This window comes from Sceloporus occidentalis, unplaced genomic scaffold (genome assembly GCF_023333645.1).
Source record: "Sceloporus occidentalis isolate IW3139 unplaced genomic scaffold, rSceOcc1.0.p SCAF_5, whole genome shotgun sequence".
Classification (NCBI taxonomy): domain Eukaryota; kingdom Metazoa; phylum Chordata; class Lepidosauria; order Squamata; family Phrynosomatidae; genus Sceloporus; species Sceloporus occidentalis.
The window spans coordinates 26,063,489-26,087,036 of NW_028316985.1; the positions used below are offsets into that span (position 1 = coordinate 26,063,489).

The 23,548-nt window shown below is 42.3% G+C and overlaps 1 protein-coding gene across 1 annotated transcript in view; it reads left to right on the plus strand.

Annotated features, from left to right (window-relative positions):
- The first annotated feature begins 3,735 nt into the window (after positions 1 to 3,735).
- The window catches only part of TBXAS1 (thromboxane A synthase 1), a 353,042-nt gene continuing 333,229 nt past the window's right edge, over positions 3,736 to 23,548 (plus strand). The window contains exon 1 of the mRNA XM_089527937.1: positions 3,736 to 3,833. Coding sequence (XP_089384063.1) covers positions 3,736 to 3,833 — 98 coding nt within the window. The remainder of the gene's footprint in view (positions 3,834 to 23,548) is intronic.

A 23,548-nucleotide genomic window follows, 5' to 3' on the forward strand; every position in this document is an offset into this window, starting at 1 on the left:
CCTCCCAAGTCAGTGATAAAGTGAATCCTGCTCTGCCACACTTACCATCACTCCAGAGCCTTCAAAAGCTGAAGAGGAGCTTAGGCAGGCGTGGAGGAGGAGAAAGGGGTGGGGCCAGTGAGAGCGGTACCCCTAAGAAGGCGGCTCACCAGTCTTCCCCCCAACTCAAACTCCAGCGCCAGCGCCCACAACGCCTGGCAGCCATCGCGATGTGGAGGAGGAGAAAGGGGTGGGGCCGGTGAGTGGCACCCCTAAGAAGCCAGCTCGCCGGTCTTCTCCCCAACTCGGACCCCAGTGCCAGCACTCACAACACCAGGCAGCCGTCACGCTGTGGAAGAGGTGAGAGCGATACGCTTGAGAAGCCGGCTCGCTGGTCTTCCCCTCAACTTGGACCCCAGTGCCAGCGCCCACACCACCAGGAATCATTTGCTGAGTCTGACCTATTACACATTATACATTGATTCTAATTTTGTTATATGTCTTAATGAAAGATGGTGGGAAAGGCAAGGGAATTGAAGTCATAAATAAGCAAAATCATCAGATACATTCTAGCGGTGGCATGCCAATTGGTACAGTGTGGGGCAATAGGAGATATAGCATTAACAGGGTGAAGATGAAGTACAAGGGAAGATGAGATCGATGCCTGAAATCTATCTCACCTTCCACTCATGCTGTTACCCCAAAAGAACCAAGGGTCAACCCAACCATACCACAGACCCTCACACTGCTCCTCTGCAGTGCCAGGTCAATTAAGAATAAATCCCACATAGTTTACGATCTATTAGAGGATGAAAATGCTGACCTGGCATGCTTTACAGAAACCTGGCTGGGAGAGGATAGTAATGTGACCTGGGCTAAGGCCCTCCCAGCCAGGTATGCTGTTAAGGAGCAAGTGAGGGAAAGTGGGCAAGGGGGAGGACTGGCCTTGGTCCCTAAATCTATCTTCACCCTGACCAGGAGACCTATCCGGAAAACAGATCATTTTGAGTGTATCTACCTGACTCTGATGTCTAGGGGTAGTCTAGGGATTATGTTAGTCTACCATCCACCCCGTTGCCTAACAGACTCCCTGGCTGAGCTGACACAGCTGGTCTTGGAGCTGGTGCTGGAGTCTCCCAGGCCTCTTGTCCTGGGGACCTCAACATTCCCTTTGAGGCTGGCTTACTAGAGCTGACAGGTGTAGCTCGGGAGTTCATAACTTCCATGGCAGCCGTGGGCCTGTCCCAATTAGTCTTGGGTCCAACACATTGTGCTGGTAATACATTTGATGTGGTCTTCAGTATGGATCACAAACATCCATGGGCGGAGGTGAATTATACCTCTGCTCTGTCACGGACGGATCACTTTCTGGTCAAAGTGGGACTTAAGACCCCCCTCGGGGGTGGAGGATCTATTAGAATGGTCCGCCTGCGCTGATGGAACCCAAAAGGTTCCAGGAAGCCCTAGAGGGATATATGGTTGGGAATGACACCGATTTTGTTAATGCCTTGGTTGATACCTGGAATAACGATCTTACCTGGGCTATAGACAGCATCATTCCTGAGTGCCCTTTCCAGCCCGCTCCCAATAAAAAACCATGGTACACTGAAGATCTTCGTAAAATGAAGCGGACTGCACAACGACTAGAGCGCTGCTGGCGAAAACATCAACGTTTATCTGACAAGACACTCCATGAGATCCTATTGAAGTCTTATGGGGTGGCAATAGATGCAGCAAAGAATTCTTTCTATGCTGCACGTATTGCATCTGCTGAGGCTCGTCCAGCAGAGCTGTTTAGAGTGGTCAAAGAGCTAACTCAACCGTCTCCCACCCTAAATTTATTATTTGAACCAACTAAAGCCTGCTGTGATGTTTTTAATAACTTTTTTGTGGATAAAATCTCTCCGATCAGGGCTGATCTGGACACCAGCATTATAGCAGAGATGAGAAGAGAAATATCCAGTGACTCTGTGGAGCTTGTTAGACTGGATCATTTTGAGTTCGTAAATACTGATGAAGTGTGCAATCAAGGTGTTGGTTATTACCTTTAAAGCCCTACATGGCTCGAGCACGAGTTACTTGCGGGAGTGCTTCTCCCTACATAATCTGCCCCGCACTCTCAGAACATCTGGGAAGTTCTTACTAGAATATTATAATACCAGGTTAATGACAACTTCACATAAGGCATTCACTGCCGCGGCCCCAAGATTATGGAATGACCTACCAGAAGAGATCCATTTCATTACTACCTCAGAGACCCTTAAGAAGGCACTCAAAATGGATCTCATCTGGCGGGCTTATCCACTGAATTCCATATAAAAAGGTTATGATGACTGCTCTTCCTTGACTCTGATTGTTGGCTAATGGACGAATTGTAATTTTTAGAGAACTAATAGGAATTCTTGGTAAATTCAGTGTTAGTATTTTATTGTTGTATTGATTGTAAATTGTACTAAGTGTCCTTTAAGGTTGTAATCCTACTTCGATCTGTGGGAGAGGCGGGAGGTATAAATAAACTATATTATTATTATTATTATTATTATTATTATTATTATTAATCCACTTCCAGGTTGTAGATGTCTCTTGCAGATTTTAAAGGACCTATCCAAAGAGTTCAATTTATCTTGGGGATAGGAACCAGCACTTTGGACAGTTCCTTGAAATTTTGTGTTAAAATCCAGAACAGTTTCTTTAGTCCACTAATGTGGAAGCCACCAGCTGCTGGTACCCACAAGTGAAACAGGAATGCAATAGCATATTCGCCTTTCAAATATCTCTTGCAGAAGCTTTGACTGGAAGGGAAGTTTAAGTAGGAGGGAAGAGGACCATGCCCCCCACAGAGTGGGGCTTAAGTCATAAACTGCAGTTATGAGAAACATTGTCCCCTGTCCCACAACAATGCTCTGGGCCACCTCTGGTCCTACACATGTGAGCCTCTCACAACCAAAACAGTTGGAAGACCTTTTGCTCAGTTGCAGAGCACAGGCATCACATGCCAAAAGTTGGTGGTTTCAAGCTTAGGGGTCTCCTGTTAGAATGATTCTTTGGCATTGAGTGTCTGAGAAGGTTCTCTTGACCTAGAAAGCTGTTACCAGTCAGAACTGGGAGTGGTTGTATCACCATGGAGTCTGATTCCTTTACTTCTGGAAATGGACAATACATTGAAAGATCTGTGAGAAGGGAAACCTGCCCTCCTACCGCCGGCTTGATGTTTAATCTTTGGGTATCACACTTCTATAGCTGCCTGTGTAACAACATTTCTATTAATCAGCTGTACAATCCCAAACTCTTCATACTGTCTGGGATATTTTCTATTAAATGGAGATAAAGAAAGGCTATTGATTTCTTACCCACTGCCCTCTGGGCCTTTTAAATCTGTATGGCATAAGAGAAGATAGCTTTTTCTTTTCCTTTATTCATTGCTTACTGCAAAACCTGTAGGCCAGCTCTGATATCTCAGGCAGCAGCTATGTAAATATTTATTGACACTGCAGTCATTAAAGTGGGGAGGGGGGCGGAGAGCATTGCTTCCACCTACTCATGCAGGAAACCCTTAATTCTGCCTTCATAAGGCAGCAAGGACAGGAAAAGTTGGTGTTACCGTTTGGAGTTAGTTTGACGCAGCCTGACTTCCTTGGTTTCTCTTCTGTTGCAGATTGCCATCCATAGAACAATTGGAAGTCAATCATCTCCTAACCAGAGACTTCCTTCCCTCCTTCAGCCAGTTCTACCAGCCTAAAACTCCAGTAAAAGAAAATGGGGCTCATGGATGTCTTTAAACTTTGTTCTTTGGAAATGAATATGACAGCAGTAACCGTCACCTTCCTGGTATTCTTCTTGGTCTTACTTTATTGGTAAGTGGATTGATAGGATAGGCAATGCTTGAGGCCTGGCATGTGTACATTTTGTCAAGCAGGGTGAGTTTGAAATTCCTCACCAGTTTCCATGTTAATGCTGTAATCCTGAAGACCATTGTGTTCTCAATATCGACTCACTCACTGTAGTACTATTGCCAACCTGTTAATACCTTTTCATATATTGTATGAAGTGGATTCAGATCCACAAAAGCTTATGTCATGATAATATTGTTTGTCTTCAACTTAAGGGACCAGACCACTCTTTGATGTAAGTTGCTTATCTTTACTGTATACACTGAATTCTGAGGAAGGTGGCTATTCCCACTTTTAGTGGGAATTAGCAACATTAAATTTTTGGCTACAAGAATTAATGAGCATGCTTAGTGAATTGCTTGTCTCAAAATATGGCAGTTGAATTTTAATTGGACATCATCTTCTATGAAAGGTGACTGGTGTAAACCATCTTTTTGTGCAAGTTGTTCAAGGAAATTTCCATGACAATAAGAGGTTTGTGTCTCTCATTGAGATAAACTGTTAGTCTAATTAAGTATCTTGATGTGCTGTGATATTGACATCAATTAAAAGGTGGAAAGCAAAGCAGTTCATCAGTTTTTAAAAAAAACACAAGTTTAACTAGCTTGCAGCCCTAAACAAAACAAAGCCTATTGGAAACTTGTACCATATGTGACAGAAAATCACATTCTTGATATCTGTTTAAACTGGTTAATCAGAGGATTCTGTTATTATGGGATATAGATTGCTTTTACCTTGAGAAGTGCCGGAGGAGTCTATTATACTTCTGTTGAAAATTTTTGATGCTGGATAATATTGAGATGAGGTTATTAGCTATAGGGATAGAAGTATTTTTAGGATCCAATTTCTTAGCAATGTTACCTAGAACTAGACTTCTTAAGAACTCTGGAAATAGCATTCTGAAAAATCCCACTGCCATAGTTATAGTCATTGGTATGAGAATACCAGTGTTTGATCATGTTAAGGGTAGAGTGTCATCACAGTTGAACTGGAATGAATTGTCATAGTGCTGATACTGTTACAGGTAGAAACATGGAACTAAATAGTAAGTTACTTTAGGAGATCTGTGATAGCATTTGGGATGCACTATCCAAAGCCTATAAAAATTACTTTTTTTGGACTACAATTTCCAAAATCCACTATCTTGCATTGTCATTAGCCATGTTCCCACATATGACCCTCAAATCTTTTTTCTTTCATTTGTGTTTATGAAGACATTTATATATTTTGGTAAGGTCTTAAGTTTAAAAAGACTGAATGAAATTCTCAACCATCGGCATTTGCCAAATTCAACAGCTTCGAAAAGTGCTCTCCTTGTCTCCAACAACAATAAAGAGATTTGTGTCACCTTAAAGACTAATAAATTTTATTTGCCATAAGCTTTTTTTACCTGTATACTGCTATGATCAACACGGAATAGCGGTTTATAAATAAAACTTATTATTATTATTATTATTATTGTTGTTATTATGTGAACAGTAGCCCACTTCATTAGATTCATGGAGTGTTACCTTACTTGGCAGGTAAGTTTCTACAAGCTTGAGTGGTCAGAGCATTGCAATTAGTGTTGTTGTTGTTGTTGTTGTTGTATGCTTTCAAGTCATTTCCAACTTATGGCAACCCTAAGGCAAACCTGTAATGGGGTTTTCTTGGTAAGATTTATTCAAAGCTGTTGCTTTCCCTGAGGCTGAGAGCATGTGACATGCCCAAGGTCACCCATTGGGTTTCATGACCAAGAGGGAATCTAAAGCTGGTCTCCAGAGTTTTTTGTGGGTTTTTTGGGCTATGTGGCCATGTTCTAGAACATGGCCACATAGCCCGAAAAACCCACAAAAAACCATGGATGCTGACCATGAAAGCCTTCGACGTCACACTGGTCTCCAGAGTTGTAATCCGACACTCAAACCACTACACCATGCAGGCTCCCTAATTAGTGAGCTTGCAGTGACCTTAAAAGTAAAAACCCAAACAATCTGTAATCATTAACCTACCAGTGACCATTTTCACTACCAGCTGGCTGGTTCCATGAGCTATTTAATGTTGTGTTGTGACAAGCCTCCTTCACTTCACTCAAGCTACAGAGTTGAACCTCTTCATGAATTCTTGTTCAGGGGTATTGCATTAAAATTTGTCCCTGAAGTTGTTTTGTTGAAGAATGGCCTTATTTGACAGGCAGCCTTGGAAGAGTGAAGTGTTTTCCTTCTGTATTGTGTTGAATAATGTCATGCCATCAGGGAGACCCAGCAACATCAGGGACTGCCTGAAGGAAGAGGCCCCTCCCTCCTCAACTGTCATCTCGGCCTCAGAGGGAGCCATCAGGCAGACCCAGCAACATCAGGGACTGCCTGAAGGAAGAGGCCCCTCCCTCCTCAACTGTCATCTCGGCCTCAGAGGGAGCCATCAGGCAGACCCAGCAACATCAGGGACTGCCTGAAGGAAGAGGCCCCTCCCTCCTCAACTGTCATCTCGGCCTCAGAGGGAGCCATCAGGCAGACCCAGCAACATCTTGGACTGCCTGAAGGACGAGACTTCTCCCTCCTTTAACTGTATTTTGTATTGTATTACGATTTTACTGTACACCGCTATGATCATTGCGGAATAGCGGTCTATAAATAAAACATATTATTATTATTATTATCCCTGATGTCAGACTTATGTGCACATATTATTTTCTGCAAAGAGTAACACTCTTGGAACTGGTCTACAAGGTGGATTGTGGGGAGGGAGGGAAAGAGGATAGCAAAACGATAGTATGAAGATGTCTAGAGAATCCATTTAATATAATTCACTGTACTTAGCACAGATGCTTTCATTGGTGGCACTTAAACCTTGTACTCCTTTGCTAAATGCATATCATGTTGAGCCATTTTGGATAAACCTGAATGTGTCACTGGTTAAATATGGGATGGGGTAATTATTTGACCTTACTGTTCCATTGGAGTGAAAAACATAGAGCTGGTAAACCCCCACTAACCAGAAAGCATTTGCTTTCACTCCCTCACATTTTGTTCTGAGCTGATTTTTTATTTACTCCAAATGCACACTTAATTGGAGATGATTCGGTGTCCCGTCTGCAAGTTGGAAAACACAAGAATGATGGTTGCATCCAAAAGTGTGAGGCTTTAATGAGGTTTTAATGAGAGAGTGTGAGGTTTGCAAAACTTTAATATCTTTGGATGGCAGATGCTGTGGTTAATCTTGGGAAATGTTGTTATAAATAATAGTGGGGGCTTTTATCTTTGGTTGCATATTGAGTCAAGTTTCCCATGCCTGGCTTTGGGTGTGCATATTATATTTGTGTCTTTCCTTTCACTGCCTGTGTCTGTGTTGATAAAATGAATGCAGAAACTTAACATCCTTTTAAAGTTTAATGTACTGTAAGGTTGGCATTATGAAGAAATTGTCACACCTTTTAGCCAGCTTTGTTCAAAGTGGATCTTCACTAGCTTGACAAAATAACCTGAGTGTTAGAAGTATAGAAATCGAAGGGTAGGTGTCTATCTGTTAGCACATACATACTCACACTTGTGGGGCACATTCCAGTCTTCCCTTTTGTGGGATTCTAAAATGGACACTTATAATGCTTTGTTATTATTTTACATTAATGAAATTGCATCAATTTCCCCTCATATTTTTTGCCCATTTTTCATCTTATGTTCTAAATAGGGATGAAGGATAATTTTGGTTGTTTTTTTTTTAAATACAAATGCTCCTAATTCAGGTCTCTCAAAATATGAACCAGAACATATTGTATTATGAAATCATACTTCTACCTAGGTTGCAGTCAGGTTCAGCAAAATGTATGTATTTGGCACATAATGTGTATATTAGGAGAAAATGTGCACAATCCCATATATTGTGGGGAGGGGGATTTTTTATTCTTGGCAAAATATCTGTGTTAGGGAAATACAATTATAATATTTTGTGTCAATTTCTAACTAGCAAAATGTGCAAATTTATGTACAAATTGGATGGAATGAACTTAATTGGGAAACCTATCCTGAAAACAAATTGGAAAGATTTTCCTATTTCTATTATTATTTATTATTATTATTAAACTTTATTTCTATAGCGCTGTAATTATACACAGCGCTGTACAAAGTCGGTAAAAGTAGGAGTAAATAAAAGCCTGCCCAAGGCGTACATTCTAAGATAATAACAATTAAAAGAGGAATAGATAAAATTACCATATAGAAAGGAAAAAACAGATTAAAAACTTCAAATATCAAACAAATCACATCACATCAAATATTGTCAGACAGCCAGATAACAATCACAAATTCCCTGAGAACGCTTCCCTGAACAATATGGTTTTCAGCTCAGCTTTAAAGCTGGTTAGGGAAGTGATGAGCAGAGGAAGAAGGTTCCAGGAATGAGGGGCAGCAAGAGAGAAGGGACGGATCCGGGACGGGGCAGAGGAGATCCTGGGTTGAGAGAGGAGATTTTGGCTACCAGAGCGGAGAGTGCGAGTAGGGATGTAGGGAGAGAGAAGATCAGTTAAATAAAGAGGGGCCAGCCCATGCAGGGCTTTAAAGGTGAGTAGCAAAAGTTTGTACCTGATGCGGAAAGGAAGAGGGAGCCAGTGAAGGGAAGACAACAGAGGGGAGACATGATCATAACGGCGAGCGAGTGAAATAATGCATGCAGCTGAATGCTGAACAGAAATTAATGGGTGGAGGTGAGAGAGAGGAAGCCCTGCCAGGAGGAGGTTACAGTAGTCTAATCGTGAGACCACTAGGGCATGGATCAGTGTCTTTGCGGTAGAAGCTGAGAGATATGGACGGATTTTGGCGATATTATAGAGAAAAAATCTACAGACTTTGGCTGTAGTCTGGATCTGTGGGATAAATGACAAAGAAGAGTCAAAGATGAAACCGAGACTGCGGGCTTCCTGGACCGGCTGGATCGAGATGTTATTGATGGAAATAGAAAAGGAATAGTGAAGGGTGGGCTTAGGAGGGAAAACAAGAAGCTCAGTCTTGGACATATTGAGCTTCAGACGCTGATGGTGCATCCAGTGGGAGACAGCTGTTAAACAGGATGACACTTGCTGCTCTAGCTCTGGTGAAAGATTAGGGGTGGAAAGGTACAGCTGGGTATCATCGGCGTAAAGATGGTAGGAGAAACCAAAAGAACTGATAAGTTTGCCAAGGGAGAGTGTGTATAAAGAGAACAGAAGGGGACCCAAAACAGAGCCCTGAGGAACTCCAACAGATAAGGGGACAGAAGACGAGGTCTGACCACCCGAGACCACTGAAAAAGATCGATCTGACAAGTAAGATGTGAACCAATCAAGAACAAGGCCCGAGAAACCAAGGTCAGAGAGTACATCTATTAGGAGACAGTGGTCCACGGTGTCGAAGGCCGCAGACAGATCGAGTAGGACGAGGATAGAATAAAGGCCATTCGCCTTGGCCCGCAAAAGATCATTCGAGATCTTAGTAAGGGCTGTCTCTGTGGAGTGCCGTGGGCTAAAACCAGACTGGAAGGGATCCAGAATGGAGTTGGTTTCAAGAAACTCGAGACAGCGTGAATAGACGACTCGTTCCAACACCTTGGAGAGAAAAGGAAGAAGAGAGATTGGACAATAGCTAGCCAAGGAAGAGGGGTCGAGAGAGGGTTTTTTCAGGATAGGGGAAACTAAGGCATGTTTGAAGACTGAGGGGAAGGAACCCGAAGAGAGAGAGAGATTAAAGATATAGAGGAGGGAGGGTAACAAAGAGGGGGCTATAGAGATTAGAAGACGAGAAGGAAGTGGGTCAAGAGAACAGGTGGTAGGTTTGGATGAGTTCAGCAGCGAAGAGAGTTCTTCCAAAGAAACAGGAGGAAACACAGAGAGTTTATTAGTAGGAGGGGCGAGGAGATTAGTGGTGGGAGCCAAATCAAGAAGAGTTAACTCAGAACGAATGGTAGTGATCTTTGTAATGAAGTAGTTGGCGAAGTCGGAGGGAGAAAATAGTGGAGAGACGGAGGGAGGAGAGGGTTTTAACAGTGTGTTGAAACAGGAGAACAAGCGCTGCGGGCGCCTCTCGTTGGCGCAGATCAATGATTTGAAGTAGTCTTGTTTTGCCATCGACAGGGCGCGTGAAAAGGATAAAAGAACGAACTTAAAATGGATAAAGTCAGCCCACTCCCTGGACTTTCTCCAGAGACGTTCGGCTGCTCGGGAGCAGGACCGGAGAAATCTAACAGTGGGAGTGATCCAGGGCTGAGGCCTAGTCGTAGAGGAAGAGGAGGACACGCGTGTAGATACTGGGGCAAAGCTGTCAAGAGTTGAAGAGCGAGTAGAATTCAGTAAAGACATAGCTGAGTCAGCAGAGTCCCCAAGATTGAGAGAAGCGAAGGATGAATCCAAGGACTGAGTGAGATGGTTAAGGTTAAGAGAATGAAGATCACGGAACTGGCGGAGGACGGTATGACGGGGAGGAGGAATGTAGGTAAGAGTAAAGGAAAGTAGGTGATGGTCAGATAGTGGGAAATCAGAAGCCAAGTAGTCAGACACGACACACTTGGAGGGGAGAACTAAGTCGAGACAGTGACCAAGGGAATGGGTTGGAGAGTTGGAATGGGGTTGGAGACCGAAGGAAGCTAAGAGAGAGCTGAAGCGAGAGGTTGAGGAATTCTTGGGATCGTCGAGGTGGATGTTAAAATCACCTAAAATCAGGGAGGGGACAGTATCCGAAAGAAAAAATGTCAACCAAGATTCAAAATCTGTGAAAAACTGAGACGCTGAACCAGGAGGACGATAGATGATGGCAACCCAAAGTTGCAGAGGAAAATAGAGTCTAATAGAGTGTAATTCAAATGAGGAGAAGGAGTAGCTGGGGGGAGGAGAGAGAACCTGAAACTGGCAGGACTTTGATAATAAGATGCCGACCCCTCCTCCGCGACCCTCAGGGCGGCCAGTGTGGATAAAAGAGAGACTGCCAAGAGAAAGGGCAGCAGAGGTAGCAGTATCGTGGGCCGGAAGCCAGGTTTCAGTGAGGGCAAGAAGATTAAATGATTGAGATAGAAAAAGATCATGGATTGCCGCTGCTTTTGGGGCAGCGGAGCGGCAATTCCAGAGAGCGCAAGAGAATGGGAGTTAGGAGATAGGGAGGGGGCGGATAGGGATGAGATAAGGAGAAGGAGAGGTGCGAGGAGCCATGGAGAAGAGAGGTTTGGGTGACAAACAGATGGCAGGAGAAAATGTAGAAAAGAGAAAAGCAGAAAAATAAAGATACAGTCCAACAGTGCTGGAAGGGATGGGGTGAGGATCCCAAGACATGAGGGAGTTGACGGAGGAGAAGGGTAGCTATGGGAGCTTCCGGATGTCTGAGGGGTTACTGCCCCGCCTCTCTCTCTGCTGAGCTGGAGCTGTTGCTGCTACTTCCAAGGAGTCCCAGAACAGTGGGAAGATGGAGGGAAGGTCAGCATTCAGCAGAGGTTCCTCTCAGGAGGCAGGCTGGCTGGTGTTCACAAGGGAGGAGAAGGCTGAGACAGTGCCCTTTTAAGGGGAAAGGCAGGCCCCACCTCTCTCTCTCTGCTGAGCTGGAGCTGTTGCTGCTACTTCCAGGGAGTCCCAGAACAGTGGGAAGATGGAGGGAAGGTCAGCATTCAGCAGAGGTTCCTCTCAGGAGGCAGGCTGGCTGGTGTTCACAAGGTGTTCTAGTGCTGACTCCCAGCCCTGTCATTGTAGCTTTACCATGGATAGCTGTAGTCCATTACAGTTTAGTGCCTAAAAATACAAAATGCAACATACCATATAAAAATACAAATTAACAACTTATTTCAATGTATCTGCCAGTTCTTAATATATGGTGAAGTCTGCATTCTCATATTTGATCCTGCTTTTTAAAAAACTTTAAGTCATTTCTGAAGGTTTTAATGAGCTCTCATTTTGTATAATGATGCTGGAGTGGCACTTGATCCAGACTATCTGTTGCTTCTTTCCAGTCTTAAAATAAACACTGGATAGTGGTATGGCATGTCTCTACACTTATCTTTGGAGTATTTGCACAAAATGATCACGGCCTTAAATGGCTCCTTTGTTTAGGCACATGCTATGGAATGATGCACTCGTCTTAATGAACCAGCTGATAGATAAATTTGCAAAACAACAACAACAACACCCCAACAACTAATGATTCTATGCTTGAGCTAATGCTGGTAAAAAAAAAAATGTATCACTTGGCCTGCATAGATAACAATGATGAACAACATTCTAGACTCTTTGTGTATGTGTTTTTGTGAACTATTTAGAAATTACATTTTCTCCTCCTCCTCAATAACTTCCCCTTTTAAAAGAAGGTTCTAGTTCACTTAGAAGTGTAGAAAATGTGCTGTTTCCAAGCTCTAGTTGGAAACATTTCTTCTTTCAAACTGTGGTAGTCTAAGTAGGCAATAATAATCTGAATGAGACATATTACATCCAGAAACACTTTTCTGTGCTAATCACTGATAGGTTGTATTAAATAGAGTTTGGAAATTTGTATTTTTGGACTACAACTTTCAGAATTGGAGCCATGCTGGCTCAGAGATTCTAGGTGCTGTGATGTAATAAAGAAACTGCCATTTTCTGCTTTTAACCATAGTTGCACATGAAGAGTGATCACACTACTGTTACAGAAATTAAGGCAGGAATGATGTTATTGTTCCAGGGCTAAACACTGCCTTGTAACAGAATCAAGTTGGAAGAGATCTAAAGGAGGAATCTAGTCCAGCTTCCTGCCATGTAGGTAACCACTGATAAGCACTGAGAAATGGCTGCCTAACTTTTGTATAAAAACTTCATACAGAGGAGAGTCTACCATCTCCCAAGACACATCATCAGGACATTCTTTCTAATGTTTAGTTGGAGTCTTCTTTCTTTTATGTTATGTTATGGGACTAAATTGTTTCTTAGTTTAGCAGCTCATCTGTAACTCAAAATAGACACAAAATAGCTTATCTTTTCCAGATGTTAGAGAGTTGGTCTAACTTTGCCTTCCTGAACTGGTTGCTCTCCAGCTGTGTTGGACAACAACTCCAACATGGCTGCTGCCTGGGGGATGACCATTCAGCTCATCTGGAGGGTTATATGTTAGGGAAAGCTGCCCCAACTTTTCATTTCAATAACACCTCTAGCTTTTGTTAATCTTGATTTTGTTCAACACAATGATTGTGGAGTGCTCTTGTGTCTTTAGAAAGACATCGGACTGATTACTTTCTTTGACATATAACATATTTTCCCAGGGAGAGGAGAAGGGGGACTTCTTAAATTAACTTTGTGTACTACAAAACTTGTTTATGGTTTTGTTAGTTGTCAAGCCTGACAAAATCTCCTCCAAAAAGGACAAGCAGGACCCTATAGCCTCTCTCTTCCCCCCACACATGCGTGTATCTTATGAAGTCAACACATCTTTGATGATAGGGAGAAGTGCTACCAGATTTCAATCCACCCAAAATGGCTAAAATAGGAAGGGACCCAGCACTCCCTGTTATGATCCTGCTCTATTTTAATATTCTGGGGACTTTCAGGAGCAGCTCAGAACCGACAACATTGCTCCTGCTTTAGCAGTCTCCCTTTCTTCTGATCAGTGTGGAGAAACAGGCAACCTCTGTGCCTATAGGGATGGTAGTATGGATGTACGGATGTGAGAGCTGGACAGTGAAGAAAGTGGATAGAAAGAAAATAAACTCATTTGAGATGTGGTGGAGAACAGTGCTGGCCATGAATGGCCAAGAATAATAATAAATGGGTCCTAGAACAGATTAAGCCTGAACTCTCCCTGGAAGCCAGGATGACTAAATTGAGGCTGTTGTACTTTGGCCACATCATGAGAAGGGCATGACTTGGTGGAAAAGACATTAATGCAAAAAAGGTGGAAGGCAGTAGAAAGAGAGGCAGACCAAATACTAGATGGATTGTCTCAATCAAGGAGGCCATGGATCTGAGTCTGCAGGAGTAGAGCAGAATGGTTTAGGACAGGGGGGCATGGAGGTGTATCATTCACAGGGTCACCATGAGTTGAAGTTTACTTGAAGGCAGTTAACAACAACAAGGATGGTAAATCTCAGTTTTTCCAAACCCTGGTAGATATTAAGGACAATGAAACAGATTTTCATCCTGTAGCTTCAGGACACTCAGAATTCTTCCCCCTCCCCATAATGGAGAAACTGTACAACTTTTCTATGAAAGTTGCAGTGCTTGCCCAGAAAATTATAGTTTTCTCGAAACTATGCAGCTTTTGACACACTGAAAACTGTAGCTTTCTTTGAGGAAAGGAAATTGCAACACATTTAAGCGGGCAAAGGCTGCACCTTCAGTCAGCCTGTTTTTGTTTTTTGTTTTCCTGCTGTGTTACATTTGGTTTGGGTAAAATTCAAACCAGCAAAGGTGGTGCATCAAAAGACTGAATGAAAGCATAGATTTTACAGAAAAGCAACTAATTTGTTCAAGCTTCTGTGCAGGCCTCCTAACATCACACAGAGACAGCCAATCTTTTTTACAGGACAAGTGTCTCAAGATGTAAACTGGAACAGCAAGTTTTTCTGGAGTTTGGACCTTAAGAGTTTGTATGCGTGAACATAGGAAATTTACAGCATTTACAGGCCTTACATACTATTATTGAGCTATTTAAGGCAAGGTAATACAGGTCCTAAAATAAATAATTTTATTTATATCCTACCTTTTCTCGAAGAGTGGGACTTGCACAGGGGTGGGCAAATGTGAAAGGCAAGGAAGCTGTATTAGCCCCCTCCAAGGCCTGGAGGGGGGGCTCACATACCTCATTGACATGTGTGTATGTATGTTTATGTATGTATCTTTTATGGTGAACCCATGGGTTCCATGGGCTTTCTTACTTAGATAAAGAATATTCAGAGGTGATTCTGCCAGTTTCCTCCTCTGTAACAAAGACTACAGCAACCAGTATTCGCTGGCATTTTCTTATCTAAGTTCTGCTTAGTTTACAAGATCAGACAGGACCTGGTGCTTTCAGGGTAATTAGTCCCCCACTGACCTACATTCACCAAATCATAAAAACTTTTTTTGGTCTCTAAATAGCCTCAAGGAGGCATGGGGTATTTTAACCATGTGTTTGGGGATTCGTGGGCCATTTTAATCTCAGGGGAGTCTCAGTCCTGCATTTAGCAACAGGAAATAACTTCTTGTTCACTTCCTTTAAAACAAAAGGCTTTTCTGGGATCTAAATTGGCCCAGGGCCCCCCTAAATATGGCAGAAGCTCCTAACAGAACATTTTGCCCCCCCCCCCCCCAAGTTTGAAAAATTCTTCAATTTTACTCCAGGTAGGAAAGTCCTCCACACCCACTAGAAGGCACCTTGGAACCTGGAGCCCCACAAAAACAGCCCTGGAGACAGCCCTTTGCCAACCTCTAGCTTGCAGAATAAGAAGAGCTACAAGCAAAAGCATATCTAGCTGAAGACACACAAAATGGTAATATTAAAATAGATTTAAATTGTCTGTAGCATTAAAACAATGTAGAACATTAATGTGACAGCAGAGATTTTAAAACAGTATAGCAGTAAAACAGAAAACCTATTATATAAAACAAAACTATCAGTTCCTACACACCAGCAGGAGTAAAGGCAACTTCATGGTGGCAAAAGAATAGTAAAGAAAGAGCCAGCCTAGTCTAGTGCCAGAGTGTAGGAGCAGCCATGAAGAATACATTGTCCTATGTTTCCTCCAAGTGTGTCTGTGAATTTGATGTGACTGTGAGTGGTGACTCCCCAAAGACCTTAGAGTTCAGGGAGGCTCATATGGGAAGATATCATTCTGTATATGGCCTGCAAGATAAACCTTTCTTTCATAACCATATGTGTAACCCTCAAAGGTATTTCCTAAGGCCTCCAAAGGAAATCCTAGCTGCTAGGATGAGAACAGTAGGTTAGGTACGCACGCATGTATGAACCCGCTCTTTTGAATATTCAGCCCTGGCCAATACAACTCTTAGATCTAGCTTAGTGCTTCTCAGGCTTCTTGGTTCTGTTTTTGACAACAAGAGGGATGCCTCAGGACTGGAAAAGCCCCACGAAGAGGAGCAGGGGTTGTCATCGGACTCCTCCTCCTCTCCGTGGGGCTTTTCTAGTCCTGAGGTGTCCTTCCAGGGATGCCTCAGGACTGGCACAGCCCCATGGAGAGGACGAGGGGTCACAGGCAGACTCCTCCTCCTCCTCTCTGTGGGGCTTTTCTAGCCCTGAGATGTCCTTCCAGGAAAACCTCAGGACTGGCAAAGCCCAGCAGAGAGGAGAAGGGGGCGTGGACAAATTGCTCCTCCCCCCATGGGCCCCTATTGCCCCCGACTGTCTTTGAGAGACAACTGGAGGCCAGAGGAAGGGCAGGAGCAGCAGAAGCAACAGTGCACACCTGTTGCCTTGCCCAGTTTCCCCCAGCTTCTAGCTGTCTCTCAGGTCAAGGGGAGAAGTCCCGCCCCAGAAGACGCCACCTCCAGAGGGTGGAAGCCCTGCCTCTGGAGGGTGGAAGTCCCACCCCCAGCATGCAGCCCCCTCCCTGGGGGGCAGAAGCCCAGCCCCGTCACGCGGACCTGAAAAAGTTGGCCATCACTGGCATAGGAGGAAGCAAGCAGTTCAAACCAGAAATCTTTAGTATGACAAACAAATGGGTCCTTGAACAGATCAAGCCTGAATGACAAAGCCTGAATGGCCTGGAGGCCCAGGTGATTAAATTGAGGCTGTCAGACTTTGGCCACATCATGAGAAGGTATGACTCATTGGAAGACACAATGGTACAGTACGGACCGCTGAGAAACGGTGGCCTGCCAGTACCTGTTTTTACTCCAGAGGGACAGCACAGCCCCCAAATCACGCGGCATCGCTCTGGAGTAAAAAGAACCTGGAAAAACCGGGTTCTTTTTCCGCCACCATAGTTATGTTGTGAGTGCACCAATGGCACACTTGTGATGTAACTGGCACGGCGCTACTTGCGGACGCTATGCATTTGTTATGTTATAATGACAGCACCCGTGTACACAGGGTGCTGCCATTGTAGCACCACCAATCCATGCCAGTGTTAGGGACTGTGTGGTTGCTGTGCAGTCCCTAATTGCACCGCTGCCACACCACAAAGGGCCCATCTGTCCTGAGCCAATGCTAGGAATGAGAGGAAGGCCACATGCCGAATAGATGGACTCAGGGAGATCATTTGTGTGAAGCTGCAAGATGTAAGCAGAGCAGTGGAAGATGTCTCATCCACATGGTCGCTATGAGTTGAGGCTGACTTGAAGGCAGTTAACAACAACAATAATGAGTTCACCTGTTTAGTTCATAATAAATTAATGCAACTGAAGCGGATACAGAATTACTGCTCTTTAAAGAAATAGTATCCTTCCTTTAATAATCATGAAGAGGCCAAGTTTTTGCCTACCTCAAACACACTCACCCTATAAGATTGTTTTATCTTTTCACATGTTATTTGAAAACCTTATTTTCCCCATCCTTTCTGTATCTTGCTCCCAACTGAATGCTTCTCAGCTATAGCATCTCCAAACAGAAAGCCTTGTGTGCCATGGCAACATTTTTAATATATTTTTTAAAAAAATCTTATTCCATCTATAAACAAAATAAATCAATAGATGAGGCCCTTGAGACCCATTTCTCTGTATCCATTTTGTTCCAGCTGCTCTCAGTTCCATGCAGTTTGTACCACAAGCATATAAAACAAACCAGCTTACCTCCTTGGCGATATAGAGTGCAGGTTTCCTCAAGACAGAGGGGCTGTCATAAACATTGTGGGCTTTTACAGTGTGGGTAATAATAAGATTACTAATAGTGTTGAGATGTTTGCTTATTTAATAGCCTATCATTTAGCAAGGAGAGAATGTCTTGCTATCACAGCTGCTGACACTTTTCTGGGGATAGTGTTAGTTATTATATGTTTGAAGGGGGAACAGGGGGCAGATATTTTAAGAAAGTATATTTTACGTTGCAGAAGTCAGGAGGAAAATAGAACTAGGCTTTGCCAAAACCAAATGAAACTGTCATTTCTTGTAATTTTTTTTTGTTTGCACAGGGAGACTATTTTAATCTTGATTACTATTTATTTGTTGTTGTTTTTTAAATTGAGACTGTTTCCTTGGGTTTGGGTGGATGATGCCAGTTTTCTGTAAAAAGAGTATATTCTGGGCCCCTGAAGGACTTAAAACATAAATAGCTGAGAGGTGAGAGACGGAGTTGTGAAAGGAATAAAGGAAGAGAATAAAGGACTAGCAAAATATATTGTCTTTTTTTGTTTTGTTTTTTGTTAAAGATAGGTCAGTTGCTCATATAATCCTGAAGAGGCTCGGGCAACAGAGAAGGAGTGGAGAAGGAACAAACCCCAGCTATAGCAACAATATTTTTCTCTTTAGTCTTCTTTTTCTCTTCTTCTCCTGAGTTTCTCACTGAGCAATTGAGGTTATGGTGGGAAAGGGGGTATTTGTCATTTCAGTTAAGTCAGCCACTGAAATACTGTGTTCTCCCATGTACAATAAGATCCAAAATCCACAAAACAGCAATACCTTCATTGGCCACTCAAAATGCACAAAATACATCATGCAGGCTTTTGATGCTCCACCAAAATAGGCATTGTTGTTTTGTGGATTTTGGATGTTATTGTACTTTGCCAATATGGCTGCCACTGAAAACATGCAGGGGTTGGCCATTTAACAAATACCAACAAAAATGAATCTGTGATACCTTTTTTGGACAACTGAAGTGCACAATATACTTGTTGCAAGCTTTCGAATCAAACAGGAGAGGACACAAAACAAAACAATTGGAGATGTTAGTCAGATACCTGCATGTTTTTTCAGTCCTTAGTAAAGATGTTATGCTGGCTTCTGTTTTGTGTTTTGTGGCATCTAATGTGGAAGGTGAAGAACGAAATATAAATAAAAGATCATGCTAATATAAGATTAGCTAATTCAAGAACAACAGGCCATATATAATAGTTTCTCTGGGAATGGCTTAAAATTGCCATAATCTCTAGCAGAGATACTGAGCAGGGATTTTATTTCTCCATCCCTTTCCTTTCTGTTTTTTTTCCCCTTCCAACGCATGTTTTTACAATAGTAGTCTGAGGACAATTGAGAGCAAAAATAAAATTATAAGACATCTTTTCTTAGCACCAGAAAGCTGTTTTTTGTGACATGTCTAAGTAATGAATACTATATCTAGTTTCAAAAGCGATTCAAGGGCAACAAAGAATTGAAGGTCAAACAATAATAAAATGAAGGAGGGGAAAATTATAGCCTTTCTTGGTCTGTTTGTTCTGTTTTTGTGATGTGCTCCTTGGCAGCTATGAAGGTTCTGTGCTTTAAAAAATTGTCATACAGCTATTTGTGATTTGTATTATAAGGAAAGCAAGGCAGCCTTATGTTTACACAAGTGTCAGCTGATAGAAGGGTCTTGCTGAAGTCCTTGGCCCCCTCCCAACATCAACATGGTCCTTTTAAGATGGTATTAGTGATGAGGCTTCACAGCCATTTCCATCAGTCCAAATGGTCCCCTGTATACATATATAGTGTTTGGCAGTACAAGGTTCTCCTTACAGTATGAACTTTAAGGTGGATCTCTCTGTTGTAAGGGCCATTTCACACTACACAATTATAGTGCTATGATTCCACTTTAATTGCTGTGACTGCATCCTATGGAATCTTGGGAATTGCAATTTAGAGAGGGATATTTAGAATTCTTAGACAGATTGGTGATCCCCAAACTGCAAACTCCAAGATTCTTATGTGGCCATGACAGTTAAAGTGAAATTATAGTATTATTATTTCATTTTTTATTTTATTTTCTTATATCCTGCCTTTCTCCCAATATAGGAACTCAAGGCGCCAAATACTATAATTGTGTACTATAACTACGTGGTGTGAAAGGGCCCTAAGAGTAGTACAAATGAGAGAGTATAACTAGCAAATATCACCCTATTGCATCCACACTACAGAAATAATCCAGGTTGACACCATTTTAATTGCCATGGATCGATGCTATGAAATCCTGAGAATTGTAGTTTGCTGTGGCACCAGAGTGCTCTGACAAAGAAGACTGCATGTCTCACAAAACTACAGTTCCCAGAATTCCATAGCATTGAGCTATGGCAGTTAAAGTGGTATCAACCTGGATTATTTCTGCAGTGTGGATGCAGCCTATGTTAGAACAAAGGTGAGTGATGTTTGGTCCAAGGGCTGAATGCAGTCATTGGGACAACAACAGAAGCTCTACAAAGGCCTGAGACCCTCAAAAAAATTTCTGGCTGGTTTGAGGGGATTTTTTTGCCCCCAAACTGGCTCCAAATGTTCCAAACAAAGTCAAATGCAAGGGGTTGGTTCCCCTATCCCCCCTCCAGCCTCTCCGAAAACATCATCCCCTAAAAGAAAAAAAAATGTCCAAAAATAGTCAAAATGGCAGATGGCAAAATGTTGATTCAGTTCTGGTGTGGCAAAACATACTGATGGGGCTCACCATGTGGGTTCAGGTAGGAAAAGTGTTCCCTTTGCAGTTACCTAGCCCTGTATTAGTGTTCTGGATGTAGTTCTTTCAGGTGTCCTCTTTCAAATGGCACTTGCAAATGTATTCATTTATACAACCCTTTGAGGAATGAACCAATGATTTATTTGTCTTCTACTGTTGTTTATATAGCTTTATCAGATGTCTGTAATTTGTGGTCTTATATATATGTAACCTGTGAATCTCCCACTTTTTTTGTAATGTTGAATGTTTTCACCATGCTTTGACCTCCAATATGATAAGGTGGGATATAGCCAAATAAATCAGGGTTTAGTGATTTACCCCCCTCCCCCAACTCTGTCTGTCTGTCAATAGCATTAATCTAGTTTTGACGAATGCAAGCTGTATTTTTAAAATTATTTCACATAAAATGATGCCCACCTTAAGCTTTGCTCATTGCTAGAAATGACAAGTAAGTTTACATCCCCAGAATGGCAGCTTTCAACTGGATGATGCTATGTTGTTTGATGAATGCAGTTAATAATATCCTGGCTGTCATTCAGATCAGAATTTCTAAAAAGGAGGGGGGTTATGGAGGGGGACTGGAACAGGTAGAAATTATGTAGAATTTCCTTTTGCAGTAAAACAAAAGCAGTGGGTGTCCCTACTCCAAAACTCACCAGTTTCCTTTAATGTGTTGTTTTCCACCCATATGCACTGCTAAATTATAGTCCTGCCTACAAAAGGGGCTTTACCAGCTCATGGTTGTTCAAATTCTCAAAATGTTTTTAAGCACATTGTTGTGACTGCCTGTGGCAGCCCAGACACATGTTCCATATGTCAAACATCTAGCTTTTACTGGCTTGACATTTGTCATAGTGCAATTTGCAAATTAAAAACCAAAAGTTTATTTCCTCTAAATTCTGAACCACAATCATGTCTGCATTACATTACAGCTAGTGACCAGTAGCCCAATTCATGCAACCAGATGAAGTGGTGGGATGCATTCAGTCCATGGGTTTATTTTGTCAGTTTGGGGTTTTTTCCCCCTTTTATCCTGCAATTGATATCATCCAAATGGAACTGGCAAGTCCAAAACGTACTTTCTAAGTGTGGGCTAATTTGAATGTTGGCAAACTAGCTGCAGTCTGTTTTGATCTGTATTTCTACTGGGCAAGAAAGAGCTGTGTTTAAATGTAGCAGTGCCTAAGAATTCCTATTTGAAAACAGAGTCATAGTTCATTCATACAGAGCAGTGACTTTGTCAAGAGGATCGGATGAATTCAAAACATCCTGTTTTCCTGCAAATGTGCTCAGTGATAATGAGAGGAGGGGAAGGGGCAGCAAGGAACATTCCATACCAATTATGGTGTGTCAGTTGAATTGTTTTCAAAGAGCATATTTCTCAGTTTTTTGTGTTATCTTCAAATTCTTGTAAGTACAGTACGGACCTATGCATGTCCATACATATTTCCTTGGGAGAAAGAGCCATTATATTTAGTAGTACTTACAATATTCTTTAGTAAATGTTCTTAGGATTAGTGCTGTAAGGGAATGGAGAGTGAATTTTCCCCCCATGTATCTTTTCCCCTTCCACTTAATGGGAGATTGAAGCCTGAAACTCTTTGTGTGTTTCCATTTAATTGAAAAGCATTAAAACAAGAACAACAACAAGATCTTATCAAAAGTTGTTGTAGGAGTGAAGTAGGTTTGTCATCACCTTGGTGCCTTTAAGCAGCCCCCGTAGCAAGCAGAAGTTCAATATGTGAAGATTTTTTTTCCTTGATGAAGATGAAAGGCATCAGGCAGTGAAGATGCAGCCATAAGGCAACAGTTAAGGGCAAGGTTGAGTAACTTGTTCCCCTACAGATGTTGCCGGACCATAACACCCATCAGCCTTGGCTAGCATAAGAAATGGTGAGAGATTATGGTGTTGCAGTCCAACCCTATCTAAAATGCCAGAAGCCACACATACCCAAGTGTAAGGGGGTCCTTGTTGCTTTGTTTGATTTAAGTTATTTATTGATTTGAAATACATATATATGCCCCATCACCATGTTAAATTAATGCATGTCAGGCTGAATCTCCAGCGTGGCTTTGTCAATTCGAGAAGTATTAGGAGATGAGTATTTTTGGAACGGGGGTGTTACAGTCTGTGGGTGCAGTGTGTCCTGCAAATTAAAAAATAGGAAAAGAAGTTGTTTAAAACATTACAAAATAAGAGTAAGAAAGTGAACATCTTTAAAGATGCAAGCTTTTTCCACAGCAAGTATGCTCTAATCTAAATAAGCCTGGAAAATTCCTTCCCTATTCCATTTTAAAACAGTTACAGTCTACAAATAGAATTTATTCATACTACTTATTGATTATATCTGAGATCCCACGTTAACAGACATAACTACAAGGATGGAGCTTAGTCATCATAATTTTGTCTGACAATGCCACCTCCCCCTCCTGAAATCTACTTTTCAGCCTGGCAGCACCCCAACTGAAGGATTTCTGCAAGTCAGGGCCCTGGGAAATGATGTCTGTACTGCCAGGAGGTCTTGAGGTGTGTTGAGAACAGGGAGCTGGAGAGTGATCATGAGCCGTTGTAAAAAGGCTTTGTTAAATGGATTGTTGCATGAATCAAAATACAGCAGTGAGTTATGACAGTGGGTTGTGTCAAGGTTTATGCCAGCTTCTTCACACCTGGCACTGTTCAGATGTGTTAAATTATACTTTCCATAATCCCTGATACTATTAATTGCCATTCAGTTGCCTTTGATTCATGGTGACCTTATGAATGAGAGACCTCCAAGTAACTCTGTTATCAACAGCTTCCTTAAGATCTTGTGAACTCAGTGCTGTCACTTCCTTGATTGAGATGTGTAATGTGCTTTTCCATTTTCCTACTCCTTTCCACTTTATTGACCATTACTGTCTTTACTAGTACAGTGTGCATGCGTTATATGTGGGTGCGCCTCCAAGTAATGCTAGAAGCCTGTGACGGAAGAAGCCTTGGCATGCCTGGAAGAAGTAATGGGGTTCCAGCATACACATTTTTTTCTTTACGCATGGGGGTCTGGAACAATAAGGGCACAGTGTAAGGATGTTCCAAAGTATGATAGTCTCAGATTAGTCATATTGGCTTCTAGGGAGAATTCAGGCATGATTTGCTCTAGAATAGCAGTTCTCAACCTGTGGGTCATGACCCCTTTGGGGGTCAAACAACCCTTTTACAGGGATTGCCTAAGACCATCATAC